This window comes from Hirundo rustica, chromosome 2 (genome assembly GCF_015227805.2).
Source record: "Hirundo rustica isolate bHirRus1 chromosome 2, bHirRus1.pri.v3, whole genome shotgun sequence".
Lineage (NCBI taxonomy): Eukaryota > Metazoa > Chordata > Aves > Passeriformes > Hirundinidae > Hirundo > Hirundo rustica.
This window is the reverse complement of record NC_053451.1, coordinates 91,493,635-91,520,326: the sequence shown is the minus strand read 5'-3', so window position 1 is coordinate 91,520,326 and position 26,692 is coordinate 91,493,635. Positions and strand designations below refer to the sequence as shown.

The 26,692-nt window shown below is 39.7% G+C and overlaps 2 protein-coding genes across 12 annotated transcripts in view; both read right to left on the bottom strand.

Annotated features, from left to right (window-relative positions):
- The window catches only part of RGPD4 (RANBP2 like and GRIP domain containing 4), a 32,994-nt gene extending 13,763 nt beyond the window's left edge, over positions 1-19,231 (bottom strand). For 3 of the 4 annotated variants that reach the window (XM_040057217.1, XM_058419557.1, XM_040057218.1), the window contains exons 1-20: positions 19,108-19,231; positions 16,610-16,677; positions 15,969-16,080; positions 14,898-15,050; positions 13,825-14,055; positions 13,241-13,386; positions 11,620-11,812; positions 10,779-10,869; positions 9,705-9,914; positions 8,998-9,176; positions 8,736-8,911; positions 8,302-8,425; positions 7,809-7,970; positions 7,341-7,478; positions 7,104-7,250; positions 6,490-6,672; positions 6,324-6,407; positions 5,592-5,724; positions 5,326-5,423; positions 447-4,800 (exon numbers count right to left, since the gene is read on the bottom strand). In XM_040057217.1, coding sequence (XP_039913151.1) covers positions 447-4,800; positions 5,326-5,423; positions 5,592-5,724; positions 6,324-6,407; positions 6,490-6,672; positions 7,104-7,250; positions 7,341-7,478; positions 7,809-7,970; positions 8,302-8,425; positions 8,736-8,911; positions 8,998-9,176; positions 9,705-9,914; positions 10,779-10,869; positions 11,620-11,812; positions 13,241-13,386; positions 13,825-14,055; positions 14,898-15,050; positions 15,969-16,080; positions 16,610-16,677; positions 19,108-19,182 — 7,057 coding nt within the window. In that variant the 5' untranslated portion in view covers positions 19,183-19,231. Of the gene's footprint in view, positions 1-446; positions 4,801-5,325; positions 5,424-5,591; positions 5,725-6,323; positions 6,408-6,489; positions 6,673-7,103; positions 7,251-7,340; positions 7,479-7,808; positions 7,971-8,301; positions 8,426-8,735; positions 8,912-8,997; positions 9,177-9,704; positions 9,915-10,778; positions 10,870-11,619; positions 11,813-13,240; positions 13,387-13,824; positions 14,056-14,897; positions 15,051-15,968; positions 16,081-16,609; positions 16,678-18,684; positions 18,722-19,107 lie in introns of those variants that run through there. The other variant, XM_040057219.2, reaches the window with a different exon arrangement.
- Positions 19,232-22,889: 3,658 nt separating this feature from the next.
- Positions 22,890-26,692, bottom strand: part of LIMS1 (LIM zinc finger domain containing 1) — a 68,915-nt gene continuing 65,112 nt past the window's right edge. For 5 of the 8 annotated variants that reach the window (XM_058419521.1, XM_040056744.2, XM_058419523.1 and 2 more), the window contains exons 9-10: positions 25,235-25,310; positions 24,797-24,983 (exon numbers count right to left, since the gene is read on the bottom strand). In XM_058419521.1, coding sequence (XP_058275504.1) covers positions 24,836-24,983; positions 25,235-25,310 — 224 coding nt within the window. In that variant the 3' untranslated portion in view covers positions 24,797-24,835. Of the gene's footprint in view, positions 24,417-24,796; positions 24,984-25,234; positions 25,311-26,692 lie in introns of those variants that run through there. The other 3 variants (XM_058419522.1, XM_040056743.1, XM_040056741.2) reach the window with 1 other exon arrangement.

The window sequence follows — 26,692 nt, the reverse complement described above, 5'->3', positions numbered from 1 at the left end:
TATAGACTAGTTCCACAATACTCATCTACTTAATTATGGGGATAATGCAAATTTTAGCTGAAGCATACATCTACTGTTCTCACACTTTGCCACTCAGAGCAAAGGCCCAGGTTTACAACATCAACTACCTATTTAAGCCCCAAAAGCAAATCCACAAATTCTTTGAGCATTTAAATCCAAGATTCAGATGCAGCACTTCAGAGTTAAAGCTCTACCTGAAAATCCTGTTCTCAGTAAATCAATTTCCATTCTGCATCATACATTTTCATATTTATTTGAAAACAATTATGACTTAAAATTCCCTTCTTTAGTTGAAACTCTGGAGAACATGTGGATAACTGAAAGATACTACCTATTCTCAAGAGAATAAAGAATAATGATAGCCCAGAGCTGACTGCTTAGTAAGTTGCATGCTTGAATACATTACTAGTAAAACTGACACTCACCTTTTTCCAGAATTCTAAATGAGAAGTTAGATGGTCCATCTTGTGTTGAAGCAGGCAAGCTGTCCACCTTGGTGTCTACAGGCTTCTGAGTAGCATTTGAGATTTTTGGTGGTCCAGAGACTTCCAGTTCTTTCTGTGCTGTGTTCTGAGATGCTGGAATAGGGCCTTCACTCTTTCTTGGGGGATTAAAACTGAAGCCAAAGAGAGAACCAGTGGCTGAAGTATTTCCAAATGTGAATGTCTTTGACTTTTCATTACTGAAAATGCTCTTGACGGATTCAGATCCAAATACAAACTTTGGAGGAGAAACCACTGTTTTTGTTGGTGTTTCAGAAGTATTTGACACCTCTGTAGCCTCTACAGTTGTATCAGAAGTATCATCACCATGGCTGACATCAGTTCTTTCTCTGGTTGTTTCTTCTAGGACAGCTACAGCATTTTTACCACATGGAGATTCCTTTGGTGTATTAGCACGAGAAGAAAGAGGTGTTATCAGTGTCTCTCTCTCTTGGGCATGCTTTGCTTCATCAAAAATTTGCTTAAATGAGTCTGCAACATCTTGCAGCTTGAATCGCACAGCCAGAAGCTCTACTTTTCTTTCCCCATCTGCAAAGTCACATGCAGTCCATACCCAGGCTCTATCAGATCCTTTCATTTGTTGCATATTCATATCTGGTGTTATCCTGTGATTGGCACAGAGTTTTAGTACCTGGTCCCTTCTCATTACTATACGAACTTGTTTGTTGTCATAGTTCTGCAGTATCTTGATATCCCCAATCCCTCTCTCTTTCCATTGATTTGCATCTTTGTCATATCTGTAGAGTTTGGCTCTATGACTGAAGACAACTTGCTCATTTTCCTCGCCACTGGTCACTTCCACAAGATCAGGCAGAGGTACCACAGGCTCAAAGTACTGTCCATCTCTTTCCTCTTCTTGAGTAACATCGGAATCTTCATCTGTGCCTACTGATGTTCTACTCTGATTCTGTTTGGCAGGAGATTTGGATGGGCTCAAAGCAGATTTAAAGCTGAAACTAAAACCAGTGGTAGACTCTCCAAATCTAAACAGATTTTTCCTTACAGGGCTACTTGCAAGAGGTGATGCATATACAGAACTACTTACACTATCATCCAATGCTTCTTCACGCAAGTCATAGTTATCCCATTCCAGAGTAGGGCCTGTACTTTCAGCATGTGGCTTTATAACCAAATCAGAAGTACTGCTGGTACAAACAGAGTTTACATTTTCCTCTTCTGACAGTTTAGTTTTGTCATCTGTCAGAAAAGTTTTGAGATCTTTTAAGCCACACTTCATTTCCTCTGCTCTCTGTATAAGCTGAGCTGTTCTACCTGTATCAACAAGTTTATGGGGTGTCTGCAGTGGTATATCTAGTAGTAGCCTCTGACATTCTTCAAACTTCTGTTTGAACTCCTCAGCCTGCTCTGGTGTCTTGAATTTTGCTGCCAGATGTTCCAACTTTGCATCACCATCAGAAAAGTCATTGGCCATCCACATCCATGCTTTGTCTGAGCCAGACAGCTGTTTCAAGTTCATTGTTGTCGTTATCCAGTGATTCGCACACACCTTCAGTACCTGCTCACGCCGCATCAATATCCTTACTTTGCCATTAACTTCATTTTTAAGAATCTTCAGATTGCCCACCCCCCGTTCTTTCCACTGGCTTGTTTCTGGATCAAACCTGAACAGCTTTACTCTCTGGGAGTATAACACTTTCTCATCTTCCTCTCCTGTAAATGGTTCTACTTTTTCAGGCAACTGGACTATAGGTTCAAAATGGATATCATCGCTGTCCTCTGTCTTATACACATCATCATCCTTCTCACCAAGGTCAGCAGATGTGTTTGCTTTCTGATCTGTTTTAGAATTTTGTGAAGAGAACAGCTTTTCACCTGCACCCGAAAAGCCTTTGAAGTTAGGGTCCTTTTTGCCAAATTGAAAGCCTTCCCTAGGAGTATTTTTTGCAAGCTCAGCAAAAGTAGAAGTGCTGCTATTTTGCCCAAAAACAAAGTCAATTTTCTCCTTGTCTGATGTTTCTTGAAATTGGAATCCAGTTCCACTGTCTGAAGGCAATTCCTTCTTGTCTTTTTCATCAACACTTTTTAAGAAACCAGATGTATGCTCTTTGGATGGCTCATCTTTCTTAGTGGTATTTTTACTAGAGTCCTGTATCCCAAATTTAAATCCACCCGCAGGCATTTGCATTGAAAAGCTAAATCCTTCCTTTGCAGACTTGGCTTCAGTATCAGAAGAAATCTGAAATGTAAATGGTGGTGCCTTGCCCTGCTCAAGACCAAACTTAAAGCCTGTTCCCAACTGTCCTCCATCAAGTCCAGGTAATTTACTTTTCAAACCAAAAACAGGAGCTGGCAAAGTATCACCAGCTGGCTTAGCAGATGGATTTGGTGCGCTGCAGGCTACACAGGCTAGTGAAGAACCTTCATTCCTCACGAGACAAGTATTACAATCCCACTGACCTTCCTTTTTAGCAAATAGCCCTTCAAACCCATTTTTCTGCGGCTTGCTTGTATCAGCAATGGAACCAACCCCTAGAGCAGCAGATGTCTGAACAGAAGGTGTGGATGTATTTGGTTGATTTTGAGGTTTTGGATTCTGACAGGAACAGCAAATCACATCTTTTGCTTCATTTTGGCCTAGGCATACAGAGCACTCCCACTGACCTTCTTTTTTAGCAAAAGCAGATCCAAACTTGTCCTGCACTGTGTTACCACTCCCTTTCAAACCTGAAGAGCTATGTGCTTCCCAGATACCTGGATTTGGATTTTGACATGATTCACAATTCTTTACAGTTGCTTCATTTGGAACTAAACATACTTTACACTCCCATTGATCCTTCTTCAAGAGATGCTGCCCAAACCCACCAGAAGAACCGGCTTGCTGAGCCTCCTTTCCAAATGAAATAGTAGTGCTAGATGCAGTGGATGTAGCTGTAAGCGTGCCTTTGCTGCCAGGTTCACTGCTTGCTCCATCTTTTGGAAACTGAAAGCCCAAATTCATGGTCCCAGAAGTAGTTCTGTTGGGCTCCTTGATGTCCTGATTTGCTGTTTCTTTTGCAGTCCCACTGCTCTGAGCCACAGACATGTCAGCATTTGATCCCAACGATTTTAAAATATTCTGTGCCTCCTCAAACTTTTTTTTGAAAAGCATTGCTTCTTCAGGTGTTTTAAATCTAATTGCAAGCTGTTCTGGTTTTGGCAATTCATCTGCATAGTCCAAAGCATGCCATACAAATGACCTATCTGATGCAGCATTTGGAGTTAATTTCATATCAGTATTTATGTAGTGATTTGCACAGATTTTCAGCACTTGGTCTCGTCTCATTAAGAGACGAAATTTGCCAGATACTTTATGTTTCAGTATTTTCACATTTCCAATACCCCTTTCTTTCCATTCTTTAGATTCTGCATCAAAACGAAAGAGCTTGGCTCTGTTGCAGAAGAATTCTTCTTCATCTTCCTCACCTGTTTTTACTTCAATCTTATCAGGAAGCGGCACCACAGGATCAAAATGAGGACCATCATCATCCTCATCTCCACCATGGGTGCTTCCTCCTTCTGTTTCATGACTTCTATTGGCCAAATCTGAATTTGAAGGCATAAATACAGGCTTGCTTGGTTCTTGAATAGTAAATGTATCATTCTTCTCAAAACCCAGGGTTCTGTGTGCATTTTGTCCCATGTTTTCTCGAAGAGAGATGCCTGGAATATGTTTATTGCTAAAACTGAAGATATTTCTTGAACTGTTTGTGGGATCATTAACTGGTTTTTGTTCAAGGTATCTATCATCCTGTAAAGGTTTATCAGATGTTAGAAGATCCAAGAGGCTTTCTCTACTATTAAAAGGTGCATTAAGAGGCTGTGGTGCAACTTGAGGGGGAGAAGAAAAAGTAAAGTCCCCATCATTAGACTTGAAGTTAGGTTTGAATTTAAAAGTTGTCGGCTGACTTGGCTGTGCTGGTGTTGGCAGAGGTGTTTTTGATGCTTCTGCTGTTCCTGGAGGTCCAAATTTAGGCATCGCTTTTGGTTCCGCAGGCTTTAAAGTGGGTGGTGTGACCGAACGGTTTGTGAAATACCCCGGTTTAGGCAGTGTCGGATTGGTGCTCGCCTGTGGAACACTGTAGTTGTAATAGTCATCAGCTGTACGGGGAGAAATGAGTGCAGTACCAGGAGAATCAAAACGCAGAGGTGGGCCATACATTTCTTGGGAAAACATACAACCAGAAGTGTTTTGCAGAGGTGGTGTATGCATTGGTGGCGGTTGATAGGAATATATATGCGGCTGAGGCGTAAGTCGGTTCATGCCATAGACAGGAGGCTAAAGAAAAAGCAGAAAACGAGTGCTGTGCTTATTATGGTAACAAAGAGGACAAAATCTTACTGCGCTGAAGCCCATGTAACATGCACGCTTAAAAGAAAGACACACTTTCAAGTTTAAACCTAAACTAGTTTTACCTTACTTTAAAACTTGATGGGCATTTGAGAACAAACATTGAAAAGGGGGCACAATATAAGTAGGTTTCTTTTTCATGAAAAAGAGCTTTGAAAACCCTTTTTTTTTTCTTGCCACACAACTAAGGAGGGGGATAGTTAACGGCTATCATACATACCTGTAGGAGAAATGTACACACACGTAGAATATATTTTTCCAGCTTTCACTCCCAAACTCCATATCCCGAAAGTTAAGTAGGGAGACAAATTGTAATTTTATCCTTAGCAGTTTAAATTCACCAAATTCTGCATAATGAACTGCAATTACATCCAGCTATGCACAGAATCAAAACCAGTCAGTCATTTTCAGGAGATCATTTGAAGCAATTTAAGGAAATAGATTTATTCTTACCTTTGCTGGTGTTACATTGGTTGCGGCAGTTCCCAGAAGATACTGAGAGTTATAGGCAGGTGACTGGCTGTAGAACACAGATGGCCCAGTGGTAGCAACTAAAAAGGAACACCAGGAAAACAGTTAACAGTCTTATCTTTTCTTCTTGTTTTTTACATACTCTCCCAGCAGTTTTTAATGTGACTCATTAAAACATTTTAGCATTATTTTCAAAAGTCTTATTTGATTTAGTTAAGCATTTAGAATAAAATTCTACAGCAACCTGCCTGTTAATGGGGCTTCATGAAGATTTTGTGCTCTCTGATAACTGTCTGACATTGCATCAGTTCCATAGTTTTCAGCAGGCCACCGATGAGATGCATTTGTGTTGGAATTAAGTTTCATTTCTTGCATTTCATTCTGTTGAGACAGAGTGCCAAGCAAGAATAAAAGTATCAATTGCACAGGTATTGTGAGAGATTAGGGTCAGCAGAGGCAGCAAGGTATTTGTCAAAGAAAATAAAAGGCATGATCCCCACCCTTTTGCTGTTCAAAAGCGTGTTCCATCCAGAGGGTGACATTAATTAAAACAAACAAAAAAACACCCCACAAAACAAAATAAACAAACAAAAAAACCACCAACACCTAAAGCCCACAACCAAAAAGTACCTGCCAGATCATGCAAGACATGCCCATGGAGTACAAAGTACTCCCATTGTGTTCTAAAGCCAGAACAAGACAGTAAAAAAACCAGAACTGAGTGGATGAGAACCAAGCTGATAAAAGCAGAATTCTTTCTACATATAGAAAGAGTTCCTTAGATGAGTTGCCTCAGCATTCCTGTCCAAGTCCCAAAGAGGAGCTTTAAGCAAAAGGATTTACTCTGGTACTCATTTCAGGCAGCTATTTACAGAAGGTAATTCTAGGAACTGTAAGTTAACCCATGCTCTTATCACTAGATCCTTAGCATAACTAAAAGACCAACAGGTCTTTACTAAATATGGTGACAGAATTTTTACCTTTAAAGCTTCCACTTGCTGACAAATCATCTGAAGTATAGATTTATGGTCTTCTGCCCACTGAGGGGGAGTTTTTGGAGAAAACTAGGAAAAGAAAAGTTAATTGATTCACTTGAATGTTCCTTACAAGACAAAAATTCCCTGAAATAATAACTGGCTAACATACCTTATAGGTCTTAGTTGGCGAAAGAGAGAACTTTGTTGGTGATGGAGTGGAATGTTTCATTGCTGAATCTACAGTTCGTGACAGACCATTTCTGAAGGCAAGACTTCCCTCTTCACCATTCTCACCAAGTTCCTGGATCACTGTATCTAACAATTCTCTCACAGTTTCAATAGACACTGGCAACTAGAAAGTATTTTCAAACATGAGTCATTACTGCAATTCTCCCTCAGAACAAGACAAACTACATTAAGAATTCTAGCTGAGAAATTCACAAGTCTTTCATTACATAAATACTGGGTTGTTCTTTTTCAGCAAAGGTCTTGTTAGGATTCACAGAAGAAAACAACTCACACAAACTATTTTATTTTTTCAAACTAACAAACTAAAAAACAATGGCAAAAGCTATTTATTTACATTAAAACTTTCATCCACAGGATATCCAGGATACCACATGATCTGGTAGGTCACAGAAGTTATCCAGGATTTAAGTTGCCTTAATACAAAGTCTGGTCTAAAAAAAAACCCTAACTTGAATGCAAAGGATTCCACTTTTTTAACAGCAACCTAAACTAGTGTGTGCCTTGGAATAAGTTTTTAAAGCAAGAATTACTTACTTTTTCAGCAACTGACATATCTGAGGAGCTTTCTGCAATAATTTTCAATAGATAATACTTGGCTTTAAGAAGGTAAGTTTTATGCTCTTCATGTTCTTCTGGCAGCATGACATCATTTTCAATCTCTTCTGCTTTTCTTTGGAAAATCTAAAGAACAGGATGCAAAGCGAATAGTATCAGTCAGAAGTAAAGTGAATAAAGAGAAGCATTTCTGGGTAAAGCAATTCACAAACTTACCACAGCAAGATTCCAGTATGACACCACATTCTCAATAGCTTCAAATGCTGATAAAGCATCATCAGTTTTGCCATCAACTGCATCCAGCATAGCAAATGCTATCTGTGCCTCTTCTTCATATGCTGCAACCTGAAAGACCTACAAATAAAGTGAAGAAAAACTTCTGCTTAACAATGGAACAACATAACCTTTTTTCTGTAATACAGCGAGAACTCTTTTTCAAGAAAGTTGGTACTGAGGGTGTTCAGTGCCTTCAAATCATACACACTATTTTAAAGGTAAGACAAAAGTTATAAATAGAGTATTATAAAACTATTTACCCTTTATAAAACACTATTACCAAGTCTCACCTTGAAGAGATTCACAGTAGTAACAACACAGAATAGTACAACGTAGGCAAAAATCCCTTAACTATGTATATTTCTGACACAGACCCTTCTCTTCAGCCTTAGCTCAATCGATCTGTACCTGAATGTCTACACTATGGAAGTGTTTGAAGAGAGGATCAGTAGGCTCAGAAATACTCCTCTTCTTTTTGATAGTTTCCAGCATAGGCAGAAGTTTCTTCCAGTAGTAAACACTTCGTCCAATATATTCCTTCTGGTCATAGAAGGAGTTAAGGTTAATTCCCTGGTGAATAAAAGGGAATAGACCCATACGTTATTTCAACAAATTCAAGACAAAATGCTATTCCTACATAATCTTCTCCTATTTTCTTTAGAAGTTCCAAAGTCCTCCCACACTAAGCAGAATAGCTACGTAACATACTTGTAGAAAATAACACTATAGCTTAAGACGAGAGTACTTCATAGGGTGACTAGAACAACAAATTTGCTTGATAAAATAATCAGCTGTTCTTAATAATATACATTCATGCAATCCTCCATCCACTGAGTCTGTTCATAATTTAGAAAATAAAAACATTTTAGCTTCCATATATTTAAAAATAATCTCAGCTTACTGTTTTCTGCAAGCTTTTTGCCCAGTGTATGATTAAGGCAGGTTGAAGGCCGTGCTTCTCCAGTGTTCGCAGAGTACTTATGCCATGCTGTACAATAACTCTCAGCTTTGCTGCAGTTCCTGGTCTGAGTATCAGAAGAAACATTCCTTGATTAGTATTTTCTGGCTTTCATCTGTTCACATATGATTCACTTGATGAATACAGCCTTCAGCTTAAGTCCTAACTTGCCTCTAGGTTAGAAATGCATTGTTAGAAATGAAAATTCCATTTACAGTAATCTTTGAAGCATATCAAATCCCTACTACAAAGCTTCCATGTGAAAAAATATGTCCAAAAAAATTAAGTTTACAAGAATCTATAGGGAAAATATAAGCTGCTGTAGCAGATGCTGCCTAAAGGCTTGATCAAACATCTCCAAACTGAAAAAGCCTTACACTGATTTTCTCTGAAGAAGAGTACGAACAGCATCCCACCAGGTTCTTTGCTTTTCAGTATAGAGTTGTTTGCATATTGGCAACGGTAAGAATTGAGGCTGATGTGCACTGTAGTGAGAATTAAACTTCTCTTGCAGCTGTAAGTTGCTAGTGAATACCACCCCAAGTAGGAATACCTGTTTTTAAAAAATAAATTGAAATTACTCATTACAAAAAACTTAATTTGTATGGTACACCTTAAATAACTTGGAAGTTCACTTACTTCAAGGTCTAATAGGCAGATAGATTCAGGAGCATCTGTCTCAAGTCTTGATGTTTCTTGGGGCAAGTGAAAAAGCTGTTTTAACCATTTGCGCATGGGGGGTAAGACCGACAAGGAGTTCCACTGCAAGCCAAGCCACACAAGGTGCTGGAGACTGCCATTGTGCAATCGAATGGCACCTACGCAAAAAACAAGGTTGGATACAAATGTCAGCTTCCTGCAAGCCCTCAATACTACTATCTGATCAAAGCTGGGCTTCACATTTCACTCTGTCAGAGCAGCCAAAGATATTTCACAGACCAATGGGCATCAGGATTCCAGGTTTCACTTATGAAGCGTTACAAACCTCAGTACAGATGAACTTGGTAGTTTGGCTAAGTGCTCAAAGCCATCAACCGCTTAAGCTTCTGAGGGGATGACTCTCATCATTTCCCCTCTTGCCCTATTCAGTCCAATAGAGAACTAATTTTAGCAAACCTATTTATTTCTCCAAAAATCTTTAAGGAATTACTGAACAAGCACTTCTTTACATTGCAATGAAGTATGAGTCTTTCCTATGACATTAAGGCAACTTTGGACAGCATTCCAGCTATTTGTCTTTTGTTGCAGTACAAGTATTTGCGTACTAGTACTGCTTTCACAAGTATTTGCAGAAGAGGTTCTGGTACACAAAGCTGTGCTGAGTTTCAGAAAGCAACACCTCTTACCAATATCGTATTTGTGAAGTTCCACTTGCACTGGTGCTTGTGTACTGACATTTCCAATATCATCTGTGCCGATAAAAGACCTCTCCCTAGAAGCTCCACTCTCAAAAAGGCTATCAAATAACGCAAATGAGCCGCTCTTGTTTGCAAATGATTCCACAATCTCTTTAAAGAAGTCTTGCTTGCCATTACTTAAGTTCAGCAGCATGTGACCTAGAAAACAAAAATATCACTTCACATAAATTAAGCAGTGAACATGAGGAAAGTAGTGCTTGCTATGCTGGACTGCTCTTTGCTACTGAAGACTGGACGGGAAACAGGATTTCCCCTTATGAAACCTACAGACTGTTCAGCTATGTTCTCCCTGTAATTAGGTCAGTGTTTCAGCACATGGGCTTTCCAAGCTTTTAGTGACAACAATCCCAAAGAATTTGTAAATCCGGTTCTTTAGGAAAACAAAGCCCTCCTACCATGACTGTTCTAAGGACATTGCAAATGACTTTAAAATAAATAGCTGTAATACAAGCAGAACTCTGCATTAACAAGATCCATTCTGAAGTAAATGAACCTGATGTCTGGCAGGTTCATCTGTTTTCATCTAGGCCCTCTAAGAATTTCGTAGACTGAAACACTGTATGTTTGGCAGCACAAAGGACAGAGCTGATGAACAAGTGAAAGGATGAAAATATCAGGGAAACAAACTAGTATTTTCTTTTCCTCTTGGCGCTAACACCACTTGCAAAATAGCATCGGCAGGTAGAAGCCATTTCCAGTAGATTTAACAGACAATAAAAGCTAATTCTACATTAGCATGCTAGAAAGTCAAAAAGGAGGAAAAACCCCAACCACTATTGAAACAAAGAACACACTACCAGCATGCTTAAGCAGAGAAAAATAACTTTAGGTGTCAGAACCAAACTACTGTTTTGTTTTACATATGTAGTCAGAATCTCTAAGGTTTTACTATACATTGGAGTGATAACGTTGTAAGATAGACAAATGTGTCCTTTAACAAATCTTAGCCTTTACAGTAAATCTGCACTAAAATAAAACCATGCAGCTATTTTTTTTTATTACCAGACTGGCTTTTTCGATCACAGGCCAACATTTCTAGCATATCTTGTCCAGTTTGATCCCCTTTTATGAGTTTTGACTTTGGTTTAGGAACCTGGTGAAGTAAGGAGAAAATTGTTACAGGTTTTTCACAGTAAGAGCAGGACATTTCAACGAATCTTAGAAATTAGGAAACATTTTTTAGCATTAGGAAGCTATAGGAAAACAGGCATTGTTCATTCTGAAGGTACACATATTGGGTTGTGGTTCTGAGTGGCATGGGCCAAGAGAGCAGGGAACCCACCTAAAGCACACATGTGCAAGTACAGCTATTAAAAGTAACATTAAGCATACACAAGAGGAAGTAATACCTGCAATATGAACAATTGTATGAAAAAGACAGTCAAGGCAAAGAACCTTGATTTTTAAAAATTCCGTTGTCTATCCAACAAGTATATTACTGCAATTCTCCCTCAGAACAGTATATAGTATATAGGAATATATACAGTATAAAGTATATAGGAACTATTCAATTCCTCTCCTTTCCTCCCTATAGGAGTAGAAGTAGACATTCAGCATGTGTATTTTTTTGTATCATGAAAGAAGAAATATACTGTAGGAAATAGATGCATTAATACTTAAGAATCAGGTTACTCTGGCAAGGGAACAGTTGAAGGCATACTTTTACCCTATTTGTGTCATTTGAAACTTTTAAACAACTGTGAAAGAGGAGGGTTTGGTGAGTAAGGACACAACTCTCCTTTAGATTCACAAACACTAGTTCATTGCAGAAATACAGCACAGGCAGAGCTAGAAAATTTCAAGAAAAATATCAACTAAAGGCTTAGACTGAAAAATCATTTACCTGGAAACTCAGGAGGTAACAGAATGCTGCTAGTTCACACATAGCTCTCCACTGTGCTTCATTGTCTTGGGCCATTTTCAGCAGCAAAGCTCCAGCATGCATGTACAGCTGTCCTTTCATTTCCACATAGGTACGAGACAACTCGTCAGCCACATTCACGTATGGTTTTACTGACTGAAGAGCACGATCAAAACTAAAATGCAGAGAAGACTCATTCTAAACAGAGTCCTGGTAAAAGCTATAGCAGCTGGTTTTGGGTTCATGCTATTTAACTGAATTAAGTAACTTCATGAGTCAATGGTAAATACTGTTTCTTAAGAAACTTGCTTAAACCCAAGTTACTAAAAAGTACCATTACCTCAAACTCCCCAAGCTCTCAAGTTTATTGAGGTAAATATTACCTAGATACTTACAGTCTTTTTCATCACATTTTTGCACAGCTACCTTTAAAACTCTTGTCCTGAACCACGTGGATAAACTTGTTCACTACTGCAGATTTAGAGACATACAGGAGGTACTGCTGACTCTGCCCTTTCTTTTTGTTATCAGAAAGGTCCAAAATATCAACAGGCTCTTCAAAAACAGAAGGTACTACAGAAATTCTAGTACCTGTAGATTACTATACAATCCCCGCTCAGGAGAGCGTTTCCAGAAATTAGTTAAAACAATTTTTCAGCTGCAGAACAAGATTATAATGGCTGCTAGCATTGCCATGATCTGGAAGTGCTTCAGATGTGAACATCTCAAAACGCTTGAATAAATCAGAAGCAGGAAACCCAACATGGTCAATATCAGAGGGGAAAAATAAAATAAAATATACTTGGGCATTAAATATTCCTCATCCATTCCATACTGATTCAAATATTCCTGCAATATTAACAGACTCAAGAATACTTTTACAATATATGGCAATATAACAGCCATTATACTACCAAGGAACAAAGATAACTTAGCAAAAAACAGTAACAAAGGAAATGCAACGGCAAGAAAAACACAGTTCTTAATCAAATTATTGACTAAAAACACTATTTTGTGTACTACTCTATGTGCACCACAGATGGTAAGCCTTTAAGTTAACTATAACACCACCAGCTTTCTCTGAAGGAGGCCATTCTTGCTTCAGGTGGTTTCCTCCCTCTCAATTATATTATATACACAAAGTTCCTAATTACTCCAGTGCACTGTGTTATTTAAAAATAAAATGTCTAGGATAAAGCTGATACACAAGAGGTAGTTTTGGCTTTTCAGTTTGACTTTTTTTGTTGCTTTGTTTGGATTGGAGTTTATTGGGCCAGTGGGTTTTTTTTTTTTCAGTTGTCTGGGCAATCTGGATTAGTCAATTGCTGAAGTACAGAACAACTTTCCTAACTGAAGGAAAAGAAGGTACAAAGACCCAGGATATAGAAATGAGTCTTCTCTATGGCTGTGTGCTGACCACTCAAACATCTGTCAAAAGACAGCTTGGGCTTCACACCCAGTAAGAACCACTCTTGGTGGTCAGTACAGAGAATCTTGTCTCCCATCCAAAAACAAGCTGTGAAACAGAAGCTTGGCAGATGTTATGCGATCCCAAACCATTCTTGGAGGGCTTTTTCTTACTACAGAAAAGTTTAAACAGTACCTTTCAAGTGCCTCTCTGCATTCCTGAACATCTCTAGAAGAAAGTGTCAGTTTGACAAAGCTGGAATAGGCCAGCAGATGATCTTTCTTGATAGTTCTCCAGTTATTTTTATCAGACTCCAAGTCTTGTAAAGATTCCAGATATTCCTAAAGAAGAAAGTTCATCACAGGATAAGGAACAGTCATCCTTCCATGAAGACAAGGGCAGTACTTCTCCAAAACACACTAGTAGCATTTATTGCATATTCCAGTTTCACAGGTGAGACCTTAACATATTCTTCAGCAGCAAAGTTCCAGGGAACCATTTGCTTGAGCAATTTTATCCCTAATGGAACTGCTGTGTCTAACTCAGCTTTTGAAGTAAGAAACTCAAGAAACTCTATAAAGCTTAATTTTAGAGAGAAAATTCCAATTAAAAAAAAAAAAATCACAGGAAGTATTTCATAATTCCACTGGTTTCAGTAGACTTGCAATTGAAGGAGTTAAATCCCTTGAGAAATAGCTGTCAGAATAAGGACATTAAGAGAAACAGACCAGGTAAAAAGATACGGAAGACTACCACAGGATCAAAATATGATTAAACACCTCAAATGTCTCTACAACACAGGAACACCATTCCAAGCTTGACTGCAAAGGTATTCTCTTCTCTGCCTCCTGGCAATGGAGCACAGCATCCTTTAATCTGTTATTTGAACGATAGAGTGCAACTAGTCTGATGTTTATGTAGACATCATCTGGTCTTGCATAAAGTTCTGCTTGAATCAAGTCAAAAAGCTGATTCCACCCATCTTCACCTTTACAATCCAGTAACTGCTCCTGTTGAAACATGAAGACAACTTGTTACTATTTCATTTCCTACATCAGTCTTTTGAGCAACTACAGTACTAGACAACATTCTTTCCTCCACAACATAGACTACATTACTCAAGCTAGAGTACACTTAATAGCTTTCAGGTATTAGATGAAGTTGGATGAAATACTCAAATATTTTAAAATGTTTGTGACTATCACAGAAGAAAAATCCTCAGAAGGATTTGCTTCTTACGAAGAGTAAGAAACGTTTCTCAAAACAATTGGTTCAGTGACAACAGACCATGCCATAGACTATCTTGCTTAAAAAAAAAACCTAGACACATTGTGGCTTCAATGTGGCTGCTGCCCAGCTAGACAAAATTAATGTACCTGTGCAAAAGTGACATTGCATGGCTCAAAATATTTACGGGGTATTTGAGAATTACAGCATTTCTCACACTCTGCAGAAATGATCATAATACAGATTTAAAAACAAAAAAGCAGTATAAAGCAAGAAAGTCTGAGTTCACAGATCAGCTACCTTCTTGCCAACAACACAACAGAAAGAACAAGTGACACCTATCTAGTCTTTAACTTTTTGACTGTGATAAATAACAATCTCTCAGCATTTTGGAAGAGGATTAAACTTGAAACATTAAAAAGGGTATGAAAGCATGCATTTGCAGCTTCCTTAAAACTGGACAAAAATGTCAGACTGGAAAGAACATAACATCTAATATTTTTAATATAAAAGATGCTAAAATAATTTAGCCAGAAATTTTTGCATGAGGTGACATGCAAAAGGCACTCCAGACAGGTGTTGAAAGTGGGTTCAAGCCACTGAACAGAAGTAATTTTGAACTTACTTTCAATCTGTAAATAGCAGGGCTCCCAGGAAAGAGCTTAGCAGCTCTGTCAACCCAATATTTTGCTCTTCCATCAGTGATATCATTGTTGCATAGTAACTCTGCAATCTTCAATACAAGATCTTTCTGTGTTGGGTTCAACTCCACAGAACGCTATTTTTCCCCATGCAGAGTCAAAAACAAAAATTAAAAAAAAAAAAGCAAGCAACTTTAAATTATGATCCATGTAGAACAGGTACGAGTTACAGCCCCATAAATATACCCAGCTATTCAGATTAGTTATATCTATAAATACAAAAATATAAGAAAACCCTTTCTACATGCCACCACTAGTTTACAGCACCCAAAGAGAACTGCTGAAATTCAAAAAAGCAAAAGAAACATAATGTAAACACAATTTCCTCTGCATCTATCACTACCCACTGCTATACACGGGCAGCAGGACTTTAGGGACCTCTAGTTTAGCCAGATGTAAAAAAAAAAAAAAATTAAGACACAGTTTAAGAAGTGTGGTAGTACTTTGTACATAAAGTTGTACTGGCCAGATTTCTGGCAATCTTTCCCTCCGAAACCAGAACAAAGGCAACCCAACTGGAAATATGCTTACCTAATCAAAATTAAGATTTGTCGCTCCCTTCTGTACCTGCCCTCTTCAAAAACAAACAAACAAAACCCCACAGTGAGCCTACAGTCTTCCAGTGGCAACTAAACTCCAGCTGTCATCATAGTTTGCATTACAGGATTCTGTGACAGTAGTCCAAGAGGCAATGCATGACTTGGAGAGAACTTAACAGCAGGTAGCGCAAAGATCAAGTCCAGAACAAAAAACAAAACAAAACAAACAACAACAAAAAAACCCACCACACTTCAAAATATACTGCAGAAGCAAGTGATATCAAGTGAGGAATCCTCTGCAGTGCTTCATGTGCTTTCTACTGTCAAACATGTATGACAGTTTTCCCAGGAGTATGTTTTCTTCTATGGGCTTGAGAATGTTCAGCCATATAAGGAGTTTAGAAATCCATTTATAAATCAATAAAGCAGAACATTAGGGGTGAATGCAGTACTTACCTTGTAACACCCAAAAGCTTTTTCTATGTTATCCTCAGCTTCATAAATTTGTCCAAGAAATCTGTGTGCTTTGGGATCTCTCTCTTGTACATTGAGATATGTGGATATATATCTATAAAAGGGAAAAAAAGTCAGTTTCTTGATCAGTACTTTTCACTAACACTCTCCCTTCCCACCCAAGCTCTAATGGCATCTTTATCTACCACACAGGACACAGACATATTTTGTTCTACGTGCTTTGACCAGACCACAGAAGTATAGACATGCTGTGTTCCAAACACTGTCAGGACCTTTAAGTAAGCAGCAACATGGTTTATACCTGTACAAATGCTACTTACTCACCAGCCTGTATTTCTGTTGATTAAAAAAACAAAAGCAGGAGTTTGCAGAAATGGTAAGAACTACTTAATACAATGAGCAAAAAACCAGCCAATTCAGCCACATAAGTTCAGTCCCACGTAACTAATCTTCTTTTAAATTATTGTTTTACAAAGGTCTAAATAACACTCAATGTCAACACTGACTGCTAACTTAAAGCAGCATGATATTTATCTTGGTTTCTCTGGCCTACTTCATATAAACATAGCTTTTCTTTTATACTTTAGAGAACAAAAACCCAAATGCCCATCAATGCATGTTACCTTTTAGCAAGTTCATATTCTTTTATTTCAAAATACAGCTTCGCAAAGAGGAATCCTTTCATCGATTTCTGAAGGAGAAAAACCATGACAAAAACACTTTAGACATTCAGTACTTCAAAAGTAATTCCCTAATGAGAGACCTTTCTTTTCAGCAATGCCTAATACTCGAGCAACAGAATTTGACAATTCGTTATCAGCTCAAACCCACTCATCATGTATAAGGGTTTGTTTCTGAAAGATGTAGGTTAAGAATGAAAAGAATAGAAGTTTTTGCTGTAAAAAGGCTACTAAGAAGACAGAGATTACAAGAGAAGAAAACAACAAGCCTTTGAGCATGTGGCATTTCATACATCACTCGTTAAAGAGAGTGGAAGAATAGGGTCACCTACATTTAGTTTATTCCTTTGCAATGTAGCAAGGAAAAAGATATTCCACAAATCAAGAGAGATCTGCCATTTAGCCCTACTGTAGTGTACTGCCAGTAGACACTTCTGTTTAAGTATACTTGAGGAAAAGTAACTTTCGCTTAAGTCATTCTCAGTTTGGGTAAGAAATGTATTTGCGCAGTAGTTTATTTCTGACTAAAGTAACTTTAAAGTACACACCCTACGAGCGAGAGGTGAAATATCTCCAAAGGTATTTTTGGGGAGGTAGAACAAAAAAGTAACAAAGAAGCCAAGGTGAAAGAAGCATGATCAGGAGGAAAAGTGAAAGAGTGAGTTAACTGACAAAGTTACAAGCAAAAAGATAGAAGGAAATCAGGCATATTTAAAGCTTTAGCTCCCCGTATCAGCTCAAAAACAACTCTGCTTTTGAACCAAGAAATACTGGAGCTAATTACATCTGTGATTTCAAATAAGTGTGTACATTTGGAAATCTCCTGAATTACAAGTCTTCCTCCCTCACCACTGTTATTCATGCAAAACTTTAAGGAGCAGTTAAAAATTAAAGCAGAACTCCTAGGATACCTCCTTTCCAGACTGTATATTTTGAAGCCTGTTATAAAAGGGAAACTGAAGCATGTCAGAATGGAGCTGGATTTGGCATCTTCTTTTAAATATGAATGAAAAGAAACCTCAAAGTAAATGCTTTGCAGCCTTGTAAGTACCTCCCTCCTTAAATCAACACAACAGGAAAATCAGTAATATTCTCCACCAGTGACTGCACTTATACAATTCACTGTAAGCATTACTTTAAAAATAAATAAATAAACAAGTAAATATGCACCAGTTAGTCTTAAGCACAACAGGAGAGATTTTGTTGTTGAGCTTAGTAGGAGTATCAAAACAATTAAAAGAGCACCTATGATTCTGCGAGTTGTGTCCTGGACATTGCCTGCTCTAAACAGCACTCAATCAATTAAGCCACAGAACAACTTTGTTGCTGTTGGGCAAGACAGAAATGATGATGTGCACAAGGCCGGCATAAAGGCCCTACTGCATAATGGTGAACATGGATGTATTCATACCATACAACACAGTGCTGAATATTCTAACTAAAAAAAAGTATCAATTCAAGAGCAGTAGAACAGGATCTTTCAGCATTAAATAGCTCCCACGAATTGCATCAGACTGTGGTCCTTTTCCAGATGTAATGAAAAACGGTAACAAGTTATGCAGAGACCCTAAGCCGTTCTGGCCAGTTACTAAAACACAACAGAACGATTATTTTTTTCCCAGTTCCCCCTCTCCTAATACTGCTACAAGGAAAAGAATATTAATGACACAACGCATAAAACTGAAAGTGCTTCACGTCTTCCTGGTTTCGATTCTTCTGAAAAAACGAAACTCAGGAATCTTTTTCTGAGAAACAAAACTCGGGAAACACAGGAACTAAAACGCTCACAAAACTGAAGTTTGTACTCGGAGAACGGGTGGACTCTAAAACTACACTAGGGCTTATCAGTTGTAAAATACAGGTGCACAGCTCTAGTAAACCGCTGCTCCCAGTTAGGGAAAGCACCTCAAGTACGTGCAACCCCTCGGCCCCTCCTCAACTTCCCCTACCTCACTCGATTTACAGAGACCCTGAGTAACTACCCGCTCAGAAATACTCCCAAAGACCCCATAACTCACAGAATACCAGAACAGTCAGGAATGGAAGAGACCTCTGAGGATCATCTGGACACTCTGCCAATGGCTCGGTCACCTAAAGCAGGCGATACAGGCGCGTCCAGGTGGGGTTTGAGCGTCTCCGGAAAGACACCCCTTCAGAGAGGGATCATTTTTCCTCTTACCGCCACGGACGAGGACGGGCCAAGCAGACCAAGCCCCGACACCGAGCTCGGCGCGGGGAGCCCGCAGAGAGCGGCCGCCCCCCGGCCCATCGAGTGCAGCCGCCCCCCGGCCCGTGGGCAGCGAGGCCGCCCCGCGGCGCGGGGGCCGGCGGTGCCTCAGGACGCCCAGAGAGGGCGCGGGATGGGGCCCCACACCGGCCGCACGGAGCGGCCGCGGCGCCACCGGGCCCGGCGAGGGCGGGCAACGCGAGGCCCCGCTTACCTCTCTGGGGGACCGAGCCGCGGCCTGCAAAGAGGCGACGTAGCGCTCCACCTCGGGCTTCGTCCGCCTCATCATGGCGCCGCCGCGGCAGCGGAGGCCGCGCCCGGCCTCTGTGGCGGCGGAACGCGCCTTCCCGGCCGGCCCGGCGGCCTTGGCCCGGCGCCTAGGGAGGGGAAGGAGGGGGAAAGGAGGAAGGAAGCGCAGGAGCGACGCGGCCGCCGCGCGTTACGCAAGTTCCCGCTCGGCCGTGCGGCGCGCGCAGCCCCGGCGCGTGCCCGGCTCCCGCCCCCGAATCAACGGCCGGGGGGGGCGGGGCCTGGCCGGCTCTGCGCAGGCGCACGATGAGGGGCGGCGGCGGGGAGCGGCTGTAGGAAATCTGCCGTGGAAAATTGTGAGAAACCAAGTTTTAGCATTTTGTCACCTTAAAACTACAATAAGCTCACCTCAGTAATGTACAAAAATATATATGGTGATAATATATTTATCACCTAAATAATATACTATATATAGTATATATACATACACACTATGTATATCTATATATTTATATATAGATAACGAATTTTTACCTAAAGCTAAGTAACAGTTCTGGCGCCCTCACCATAAGAAGGACGTGGAACTGTTGGAGCAAGTCCAGAGAGACATGAAGTTGATAGGACCGGAGCATCTCCCCTACGAGGACAGGGTGGGGAAGTTGGGGTTGTGCAGCTTGGAGAAGAGAAGGTTCCTCACAGTAACCTTCCAGTATCTGAGGGGGCTGCAGGGAAGCAGGAGAGGGACTCGGTCTGGAACTGTAGTGACAGGACAAGGAGTAATGGCTACAATTAGAAGAGGGATGGGTTAGGTTAGATATGAGGAAGAAATTCTGCACTGTGATGGTAGTGAAGCACTGGCACAGGTTTTCCAGAGAGGTTGTGAGTGCCCCAACCCAGGCAGTTTTCAAGGCCGGGTTGGATGGAACTCTGAGAAATCTGGCCTAGTGGGAAATGTACCCCGTGGCAGAGGCTTGGGACTAGATCTTTAAGGTCCCTTCCAACCTGTAATATTCTGCGAGTCTATACTTTGTGGTTCAGAGCAACTATAAATTTAATCTGTAAGCATAAAGGCCTTCTTACTGAGATCCAATGCTCTAGAAAACAAGTCTCCAAATATTGTAGCAGCTGTGGTAAGAAACCTTTTTTCCAGGCACTGTGGGTAGTATAATTAAGAAATTGAGCTCTAAAACACAGCTGGGAACATGGGCTAAAAGAGGGACCAGCAACCCTCAAGGCAGGACAGATTTGCAAGTTGTAGTTTTACGGGTTTGGTGGCTTGAGGATGAGCCCTGTGGTGAAATTCCCAAGAGGAAGCCTCAGATTCTACTCACTGGAATTAGCCATCTTTCCTGCCAGTTCAAATGCTTTGGTCAAAATGAGGCTACTGGGCCATGTTTCTGAAGTGTAATTAAAAATTTCTCCAGTTCTCAATCTCAAACAACCCATTGACAGTCACAGGATTCCTGCTATACTTAAAATATACTGACAGTCCCACAGCTCTTACCCTCTTTGCAGGAAAAATGAGGAAACATAACCAACTTTTTCTTTAAGACAGCAATGTGCATGTAAGAGCCTGACTGAAAGAATTAATCCTCTATTTTATTCTTATATTAATGGTGATTTATTTAGACATTGGATTTAATTCCACAAAGAAATCTTCTCCTTTTTTGACTGTACTTTTTAATGGTGTGCCTGCTGCTGGGATTATCAAACAATTTATTATCTGCATCTGCCAGGCTAACTAATAGAAGTGTCGATGCTGGTGCAGAGGAGAACATTGGAGTTTACTTGACACACTGGAGAATATTACTGCACTTCAGCTGATGGGGAGGCATGGGAAATTGCCTTCATATAGACAGGTCCAGTACTTTGGCACTGGTCACTGTCTCACCCATGGCTGTGGAAGTGGCATCCCCTATACTGTCCCTGGTGGTTGCAGTGGTGGGCAGGACAGCATTGACTCGAGAGCTGTCCCTGCAACCTGACTGTGCTAGCCCAGCTCGCTGCCTGCCCTTTGGAAATGAGCACAGGACGTGCCACTGCCAGCACCAGAAAGGCTTTAGGCTCAGCTCAGATCTTCCCCTACAGTGACAAGTGGCTTTCTGGAGTGCTCTCACTGTCAGTCTAACCACGCTTTCTAAAGGAACCTCTCTTGCCCGTGCACATTTGATCCATGCAGCAGAAAGGGACAAAGTTCCTGAGGCATCCATTCCCAAATGCCAAGCTCACAGATTCCTTGACAGGCCTTACAGAGGTCATGGGTAGAAAAACAGAACTAGGCTCTGCCTCTTTTAAAAGTATGTGCAGCTACACAAAACATTTGTAGTACTTTGGGCCAGGAAGTGAGCTTCAACACCAGATGTGTAATTGTCCAGGCTGTCTAATTGCTAGCTTGCTCCCTGGCTCTGCTTTGCAACAGCTTTTAACTAATCCTCTTAATGACAATGTCCAGGGGTATTATACCAATGACAGTGCATGCCAGAGACAGCTCCCAAGACAGCAGTATGGATTTGGGGGAACTCTCCAATTGAAATAGGACCCCAGTAATAATATTTTCACCATAAGGGTGATGAAGAACTGGAAGATACTATCCACAAAGGCCTGTGAAATCTCCGTGCATGGTGATGTTCGGTTTGGCCAAGCAAGACCTTCTGCACTGATGTAACTCTGAAGTTAGACCCACTCTGAGCAGATGGCTGGATTAGTTGATCTCTAGTGGTCCCTTCCAAAGAACATGCTTCATCAGGCTTTGAACCCTCAAGTACTCTCAGATGCCTTAAGTACTATATCGTGGGGTCTGACATTACTTAGAGTTCGTGAAACAGGAGGTGCTGCCTTGGAGAACTTTAGCACAGTGTTCACCATCAGGAACTTGGAAATGGGAAAACCCAGCCTGTGTCAGGGCCCAAGGGCCACCAGAGTGGAGAGGAAATCGGAGGCCACTGTGCTGCTGATAGATGTAACCCAGAGCAATGTGGATATGAGCCAGGTCTTGCCATTTAGCTATGGGGCTAGTGACCCTTCCCAACTCTGAGCAGTAAGGCTGGGCACACACAGGCTGAAGGAAGAGATGGACAGTCGGTGTAACGTGAAAACCTAAAAGTCAGTTACAACTTCAGGAGAAAGCAAGAGTGTGGTCTACCGAATCCATGGCAATGCCCAAAATTCCAACAGGGCTACTGTACTAGTTAAGTAAACAAATTCTGAGGACATTTTAAGCTTTCATAGTCTTCAACAGGGCCAGGGTAATTTATGAATGTTATGGCATTCAATAATTATGTAGGATAAAATAGTCAAAAAATACCCTACCTAGCAATAATCTGGAAGTTTGGGGTGACAGTTTCATTACAGTGAAAACAGGAGAGAAAAAGTTAACAGTATATTATGTGTGTGTATATCTATATCTATATCTATATCATCTATATCTATATCTATCTATATATAAAACATATATCTATATGTATGTATGTTTTACACTCAGACACGATATTTTCTTTAGGAAAACCTAATTGTTGAGCCAATTCAGAAAAATATCTAGAAGAATCAAGCTATTCTTTATGAAACAAACTGTGGTTTCTTTTATGAACCTTAGAACTACGTACAGACATGTGCCTTTAGGAAAGGCATATGTCTCCTTTAAATCAGGATAATAAGGAAGTATTTACATAGTCACAGGTAAAAGCTCAGGGATCCAAGAGAGCCTTACTGCTTTCCCACCCATCCCAAGCATTTATTTCAGAGACATGATACAGGATTTAACAACATGGCCTTTATTGATGACACAGGAAAGCAGATGTTTCAAAGGAACTAATTTTTCATTAACAGGAAAGAAAACTTTACTTCCTGTTACGTAATTACATAAAATCTGTTTAAGTCACTAAAGTACAAAAGTAAAAAAAAAAAAAAAAAAGTTTGCATACTTCGTACCATCAAGAAGACCTAAGTAGCTGTATTTTCTATAAGAATGGGGAAAAATAAAACAAATCAGCATGGACAGAACTCAATAGTATAAAACACTTAAATGTATGTTATAAAGAATTTCGATTAATTTTAAGCTCAGTCCTTGAGGATGGCTAAAGAAGTAGATCCTAGCAGGATCAAACCTTGCATATTTACACTCAGAGGTGTAAAAGTAATATTGCCAGTTAATTGAAATACACATTTTCAGTATTATTCTGAGAAACAATGAAGTCTAAAGGCTAAATTTTAAATGCAGATGTTCACATTTCAAATAAAATACTTCTTGCATCCTGTATAATTAAGGCAAAATATGTTATCTTTTGAAAATGCCTTCTATATAGTTTCTGCATAAAAATATGAAATAAAATATAAAACTATATATATTTAATGGTGCACTGTTATGTATGGTCCAGCAGAGTAAGGCACAAAAAGTAAATAGAATGCAAAAGCATATATAGAAGTTAATGTGTTATTTTAAGTGGAATATAGCAAAATTCAAGTAGTTCTAAGTATGGTCATTTCTTGCAATAGGAATACATTTTTAATGTAAGTATCTCATGCTAAGCCTGATGTAGAAACATTCATCATGTAAGCATAATCTATCCTTTTTATCATTTTATGTATGTCATTTGTACAGTGCCTGTATTTAGAAATCTGATAGTTTTCAAACCATCTGGAATAAGGCTCCTTAGATGACTTGGCCCAAAATCCAATTGTGAATTTTTCCATGAGGCAAAGTATACTGGTTTCCTGCCCAAATCACTTGAACTGGGCAAGTTTTGTTTGCATGCTTAACACAATGGTTAATATTCTCACAAACATAAATGACAATACGCATCCCTAAAGCTGGGCACATTTGCAAAGCTTGTTTTCACAGGTGGTGTTCACAAGCAAATTTTCTCTCTCTGAGGAGTTCCACAGAGAATTAGTGTACAGAATGGGCCACCTGCATCAGTACAATGGCATTACTGGTCAGAAATCTTTCAGGTGAGCTGGTATTTATTTTGGAAGTATGGTCTGTTTGTCAACAAGTAAGCATACATGTACAGAGAACAGAGAATCTTAATATATTTGGGGTTGATAGAAGGCATGCATCAGCATTTGTTGTCTGACTGCAGCCTCAAAGCAGCAACTCTCCTCTCCCCCCCAAGGAGTATCTATAAGATTTTCATAAAGGAAGAGGAGAGCAGATGAAGTCTTTACTTCCTTGCCAAAGTTTCAGCTAATTTCTTCAGTCTTTTCTTCAGCTCTAGAGGAAACTTCTCGTAACACTTTTTGCAGACAGGCTTCATATCGAACTCAACAAATTTATTCCTAAAACAACAAAGCAAAAGAAACAAAGCTTTAGCAGACGAGATAGTGAAAAAAAGAATTAAAAAAAATCTCCTATTAAATGTGCACAAGCAAAAAATTAACCCTCCAATTTATACAAATATTTAAGTTACTTTTACAAGTTACATACGCTGTATACAGTGATTACAATACCCTGTTAAATTATGCAGATTTTACCCAAAAGCCCATATTTATTAACTGTGTAATTTAGAAAGCATTTCAAAGCTAATTGTAGACTAAATATAAGGTAACGGAACAACAAGTTAGTATTTCAAGTTGCAGTTGCGTGAAAGATGTTTGGGTTTTGACTGCCATAAGTTCATGCAAAAGTGCAAAAGAAGCATCCTTAGGACTAACCAAAGAAGAAAGGAGCCGAGGTGGCAGTGAGAAGGAAAAGAAGTTTACAAACAGATTGGCTTTTTCTTTTTCTGCTTCTCTTTATCCTTTGCTTCACGTTCCCGTTTGGCAAGTCGTCGCTTAAATTCATCTGGCATTTTCTCATAACAGTGTTTGCAGACAGGTTTTAGATCAATTTCAACAAACTTATCCCTTGAGAGTTAAACAAGAAAAAATAAAGGACGGAAAAGGAGAAGAGTTAGGGAGACTAACTGAAGGAAGACTGAAGAGACAGTTGGAAGAGATGGGAAGTACTAAGTAAAGCAAGAGGAAGAAAGAGGCACTTACTTCCTCAATGCTGCTACATGTTTTTCATACAGTAACAGCTACACTGTAGCAACATCTACACTTTGAAGAGAACTACTGATATGCCTTGAAGACATCACACTTATCCACAAACTTACTTGAGGGTTAACTTAGTGTTGCAAGTTGAACAAGCGAAACAATTCACACACCATGCCTTATTCAGAGCAGACACAACTAGGGAGAAGGGATAAAAGAAATCATTAGCCTTACCAATAAAAAACCCCAGTGACTACAAAGATTTTAAGCTTACATATTCATGAGGTGTGGAGAACAGTCATTGAATCTTGTATCAAGTATTAAGGACTGTAACAATAACGTGGCCAGACTGGTGAGACACATTTTAGAGTGTAATGAAGCAGGACTGTGAAGCATTGACACAGCTGTCTCTAAGGCAAAACCAGCTTAACCTATTTCTGCCTCCTATTTTTCGCTTCCACTTCATCTCATATCCAGCTGATCTCAGGCAATGGTTCTGTGACGCCAGGTTCCAACTTCATCAGGAAAGGCTTCCAACTGAAGAGCAGTCCAGCACAATTGTGTTTATGTTTTCATTCAGTTTCATTTCTCAGATACAGTTCAGACTGCACTGCAATCAACAGTTGCACTTGCCCAACTGAAGAAAATAATGTGAAGCCAGCAGCCAGGCACTGCTGGTAAATCAGCACTACCAACGTGAAAAAAATTGGACTCTTTTTATTCTTTGCTTTGAAGAGAAAATAACTATTTCCTATTTGTTCTGTAGGTAGATCCAGTTCCTGTTCTTTCTCTCTTTCAGTACAGTTTTCCAGTTTTCCCTGCCAAAATTTTCCTAAGTTAGAATGCAGGACAATATTTTACTTATAATGTTTTTCTCACTTGATCTCTCCATGTTTTTCTCACAGTATTTTGTCAACAACAAGGAGAACCAAAGCAGTGTCATGCAGAGGGTTTTTCCTGCACTATGGGCCAAGTATGTCCACAGATACACAGTTATTCCACTATTTTCCAGAATAATACTAGACAGGTGAAAGTCTTTGCTCTCAAGCAACCTCAGGAATGCAGTCATAGAGACCCTCCTGAAAAATGGCTGCTACAGATATTTGTTTCACCAGACAGAGAACAGTACTGGATACCAAATTTGTGACAGCTGACTCAAAATTTGTGTGCAGAAATGAAAGAAGACATGTAATTGAAGACATACACTGAAAACAAAGAAATTAGTGTAAATGTATTATTTTCAGTTTAGAGACCAAAACTTACAATTATGGATGTCAGACTATATGGTGAAAGGTTACAATCATACAGCTATCAGAAAAGTTCCATTTCTGCTCATTCCAGTAGAATTTTCCTGAAAATGAGGTCTCTTTCCTCTAAAGCATTTTGGATTGTCATTCTGCAGGCATAGCACAATCCAGAAAATGTAGGGAAAGCACATCTACAGAATGTATGTCTTACTCTATAGTTACATGACTATAAACTGGTTTATGTCTCCTTTTGAATGTTAGAAGCTTTCTCCCACTTGGCTAATGACTTTGGCTTAGATGAGGCTAATGTAGGGTAAATAGGCACATAATATC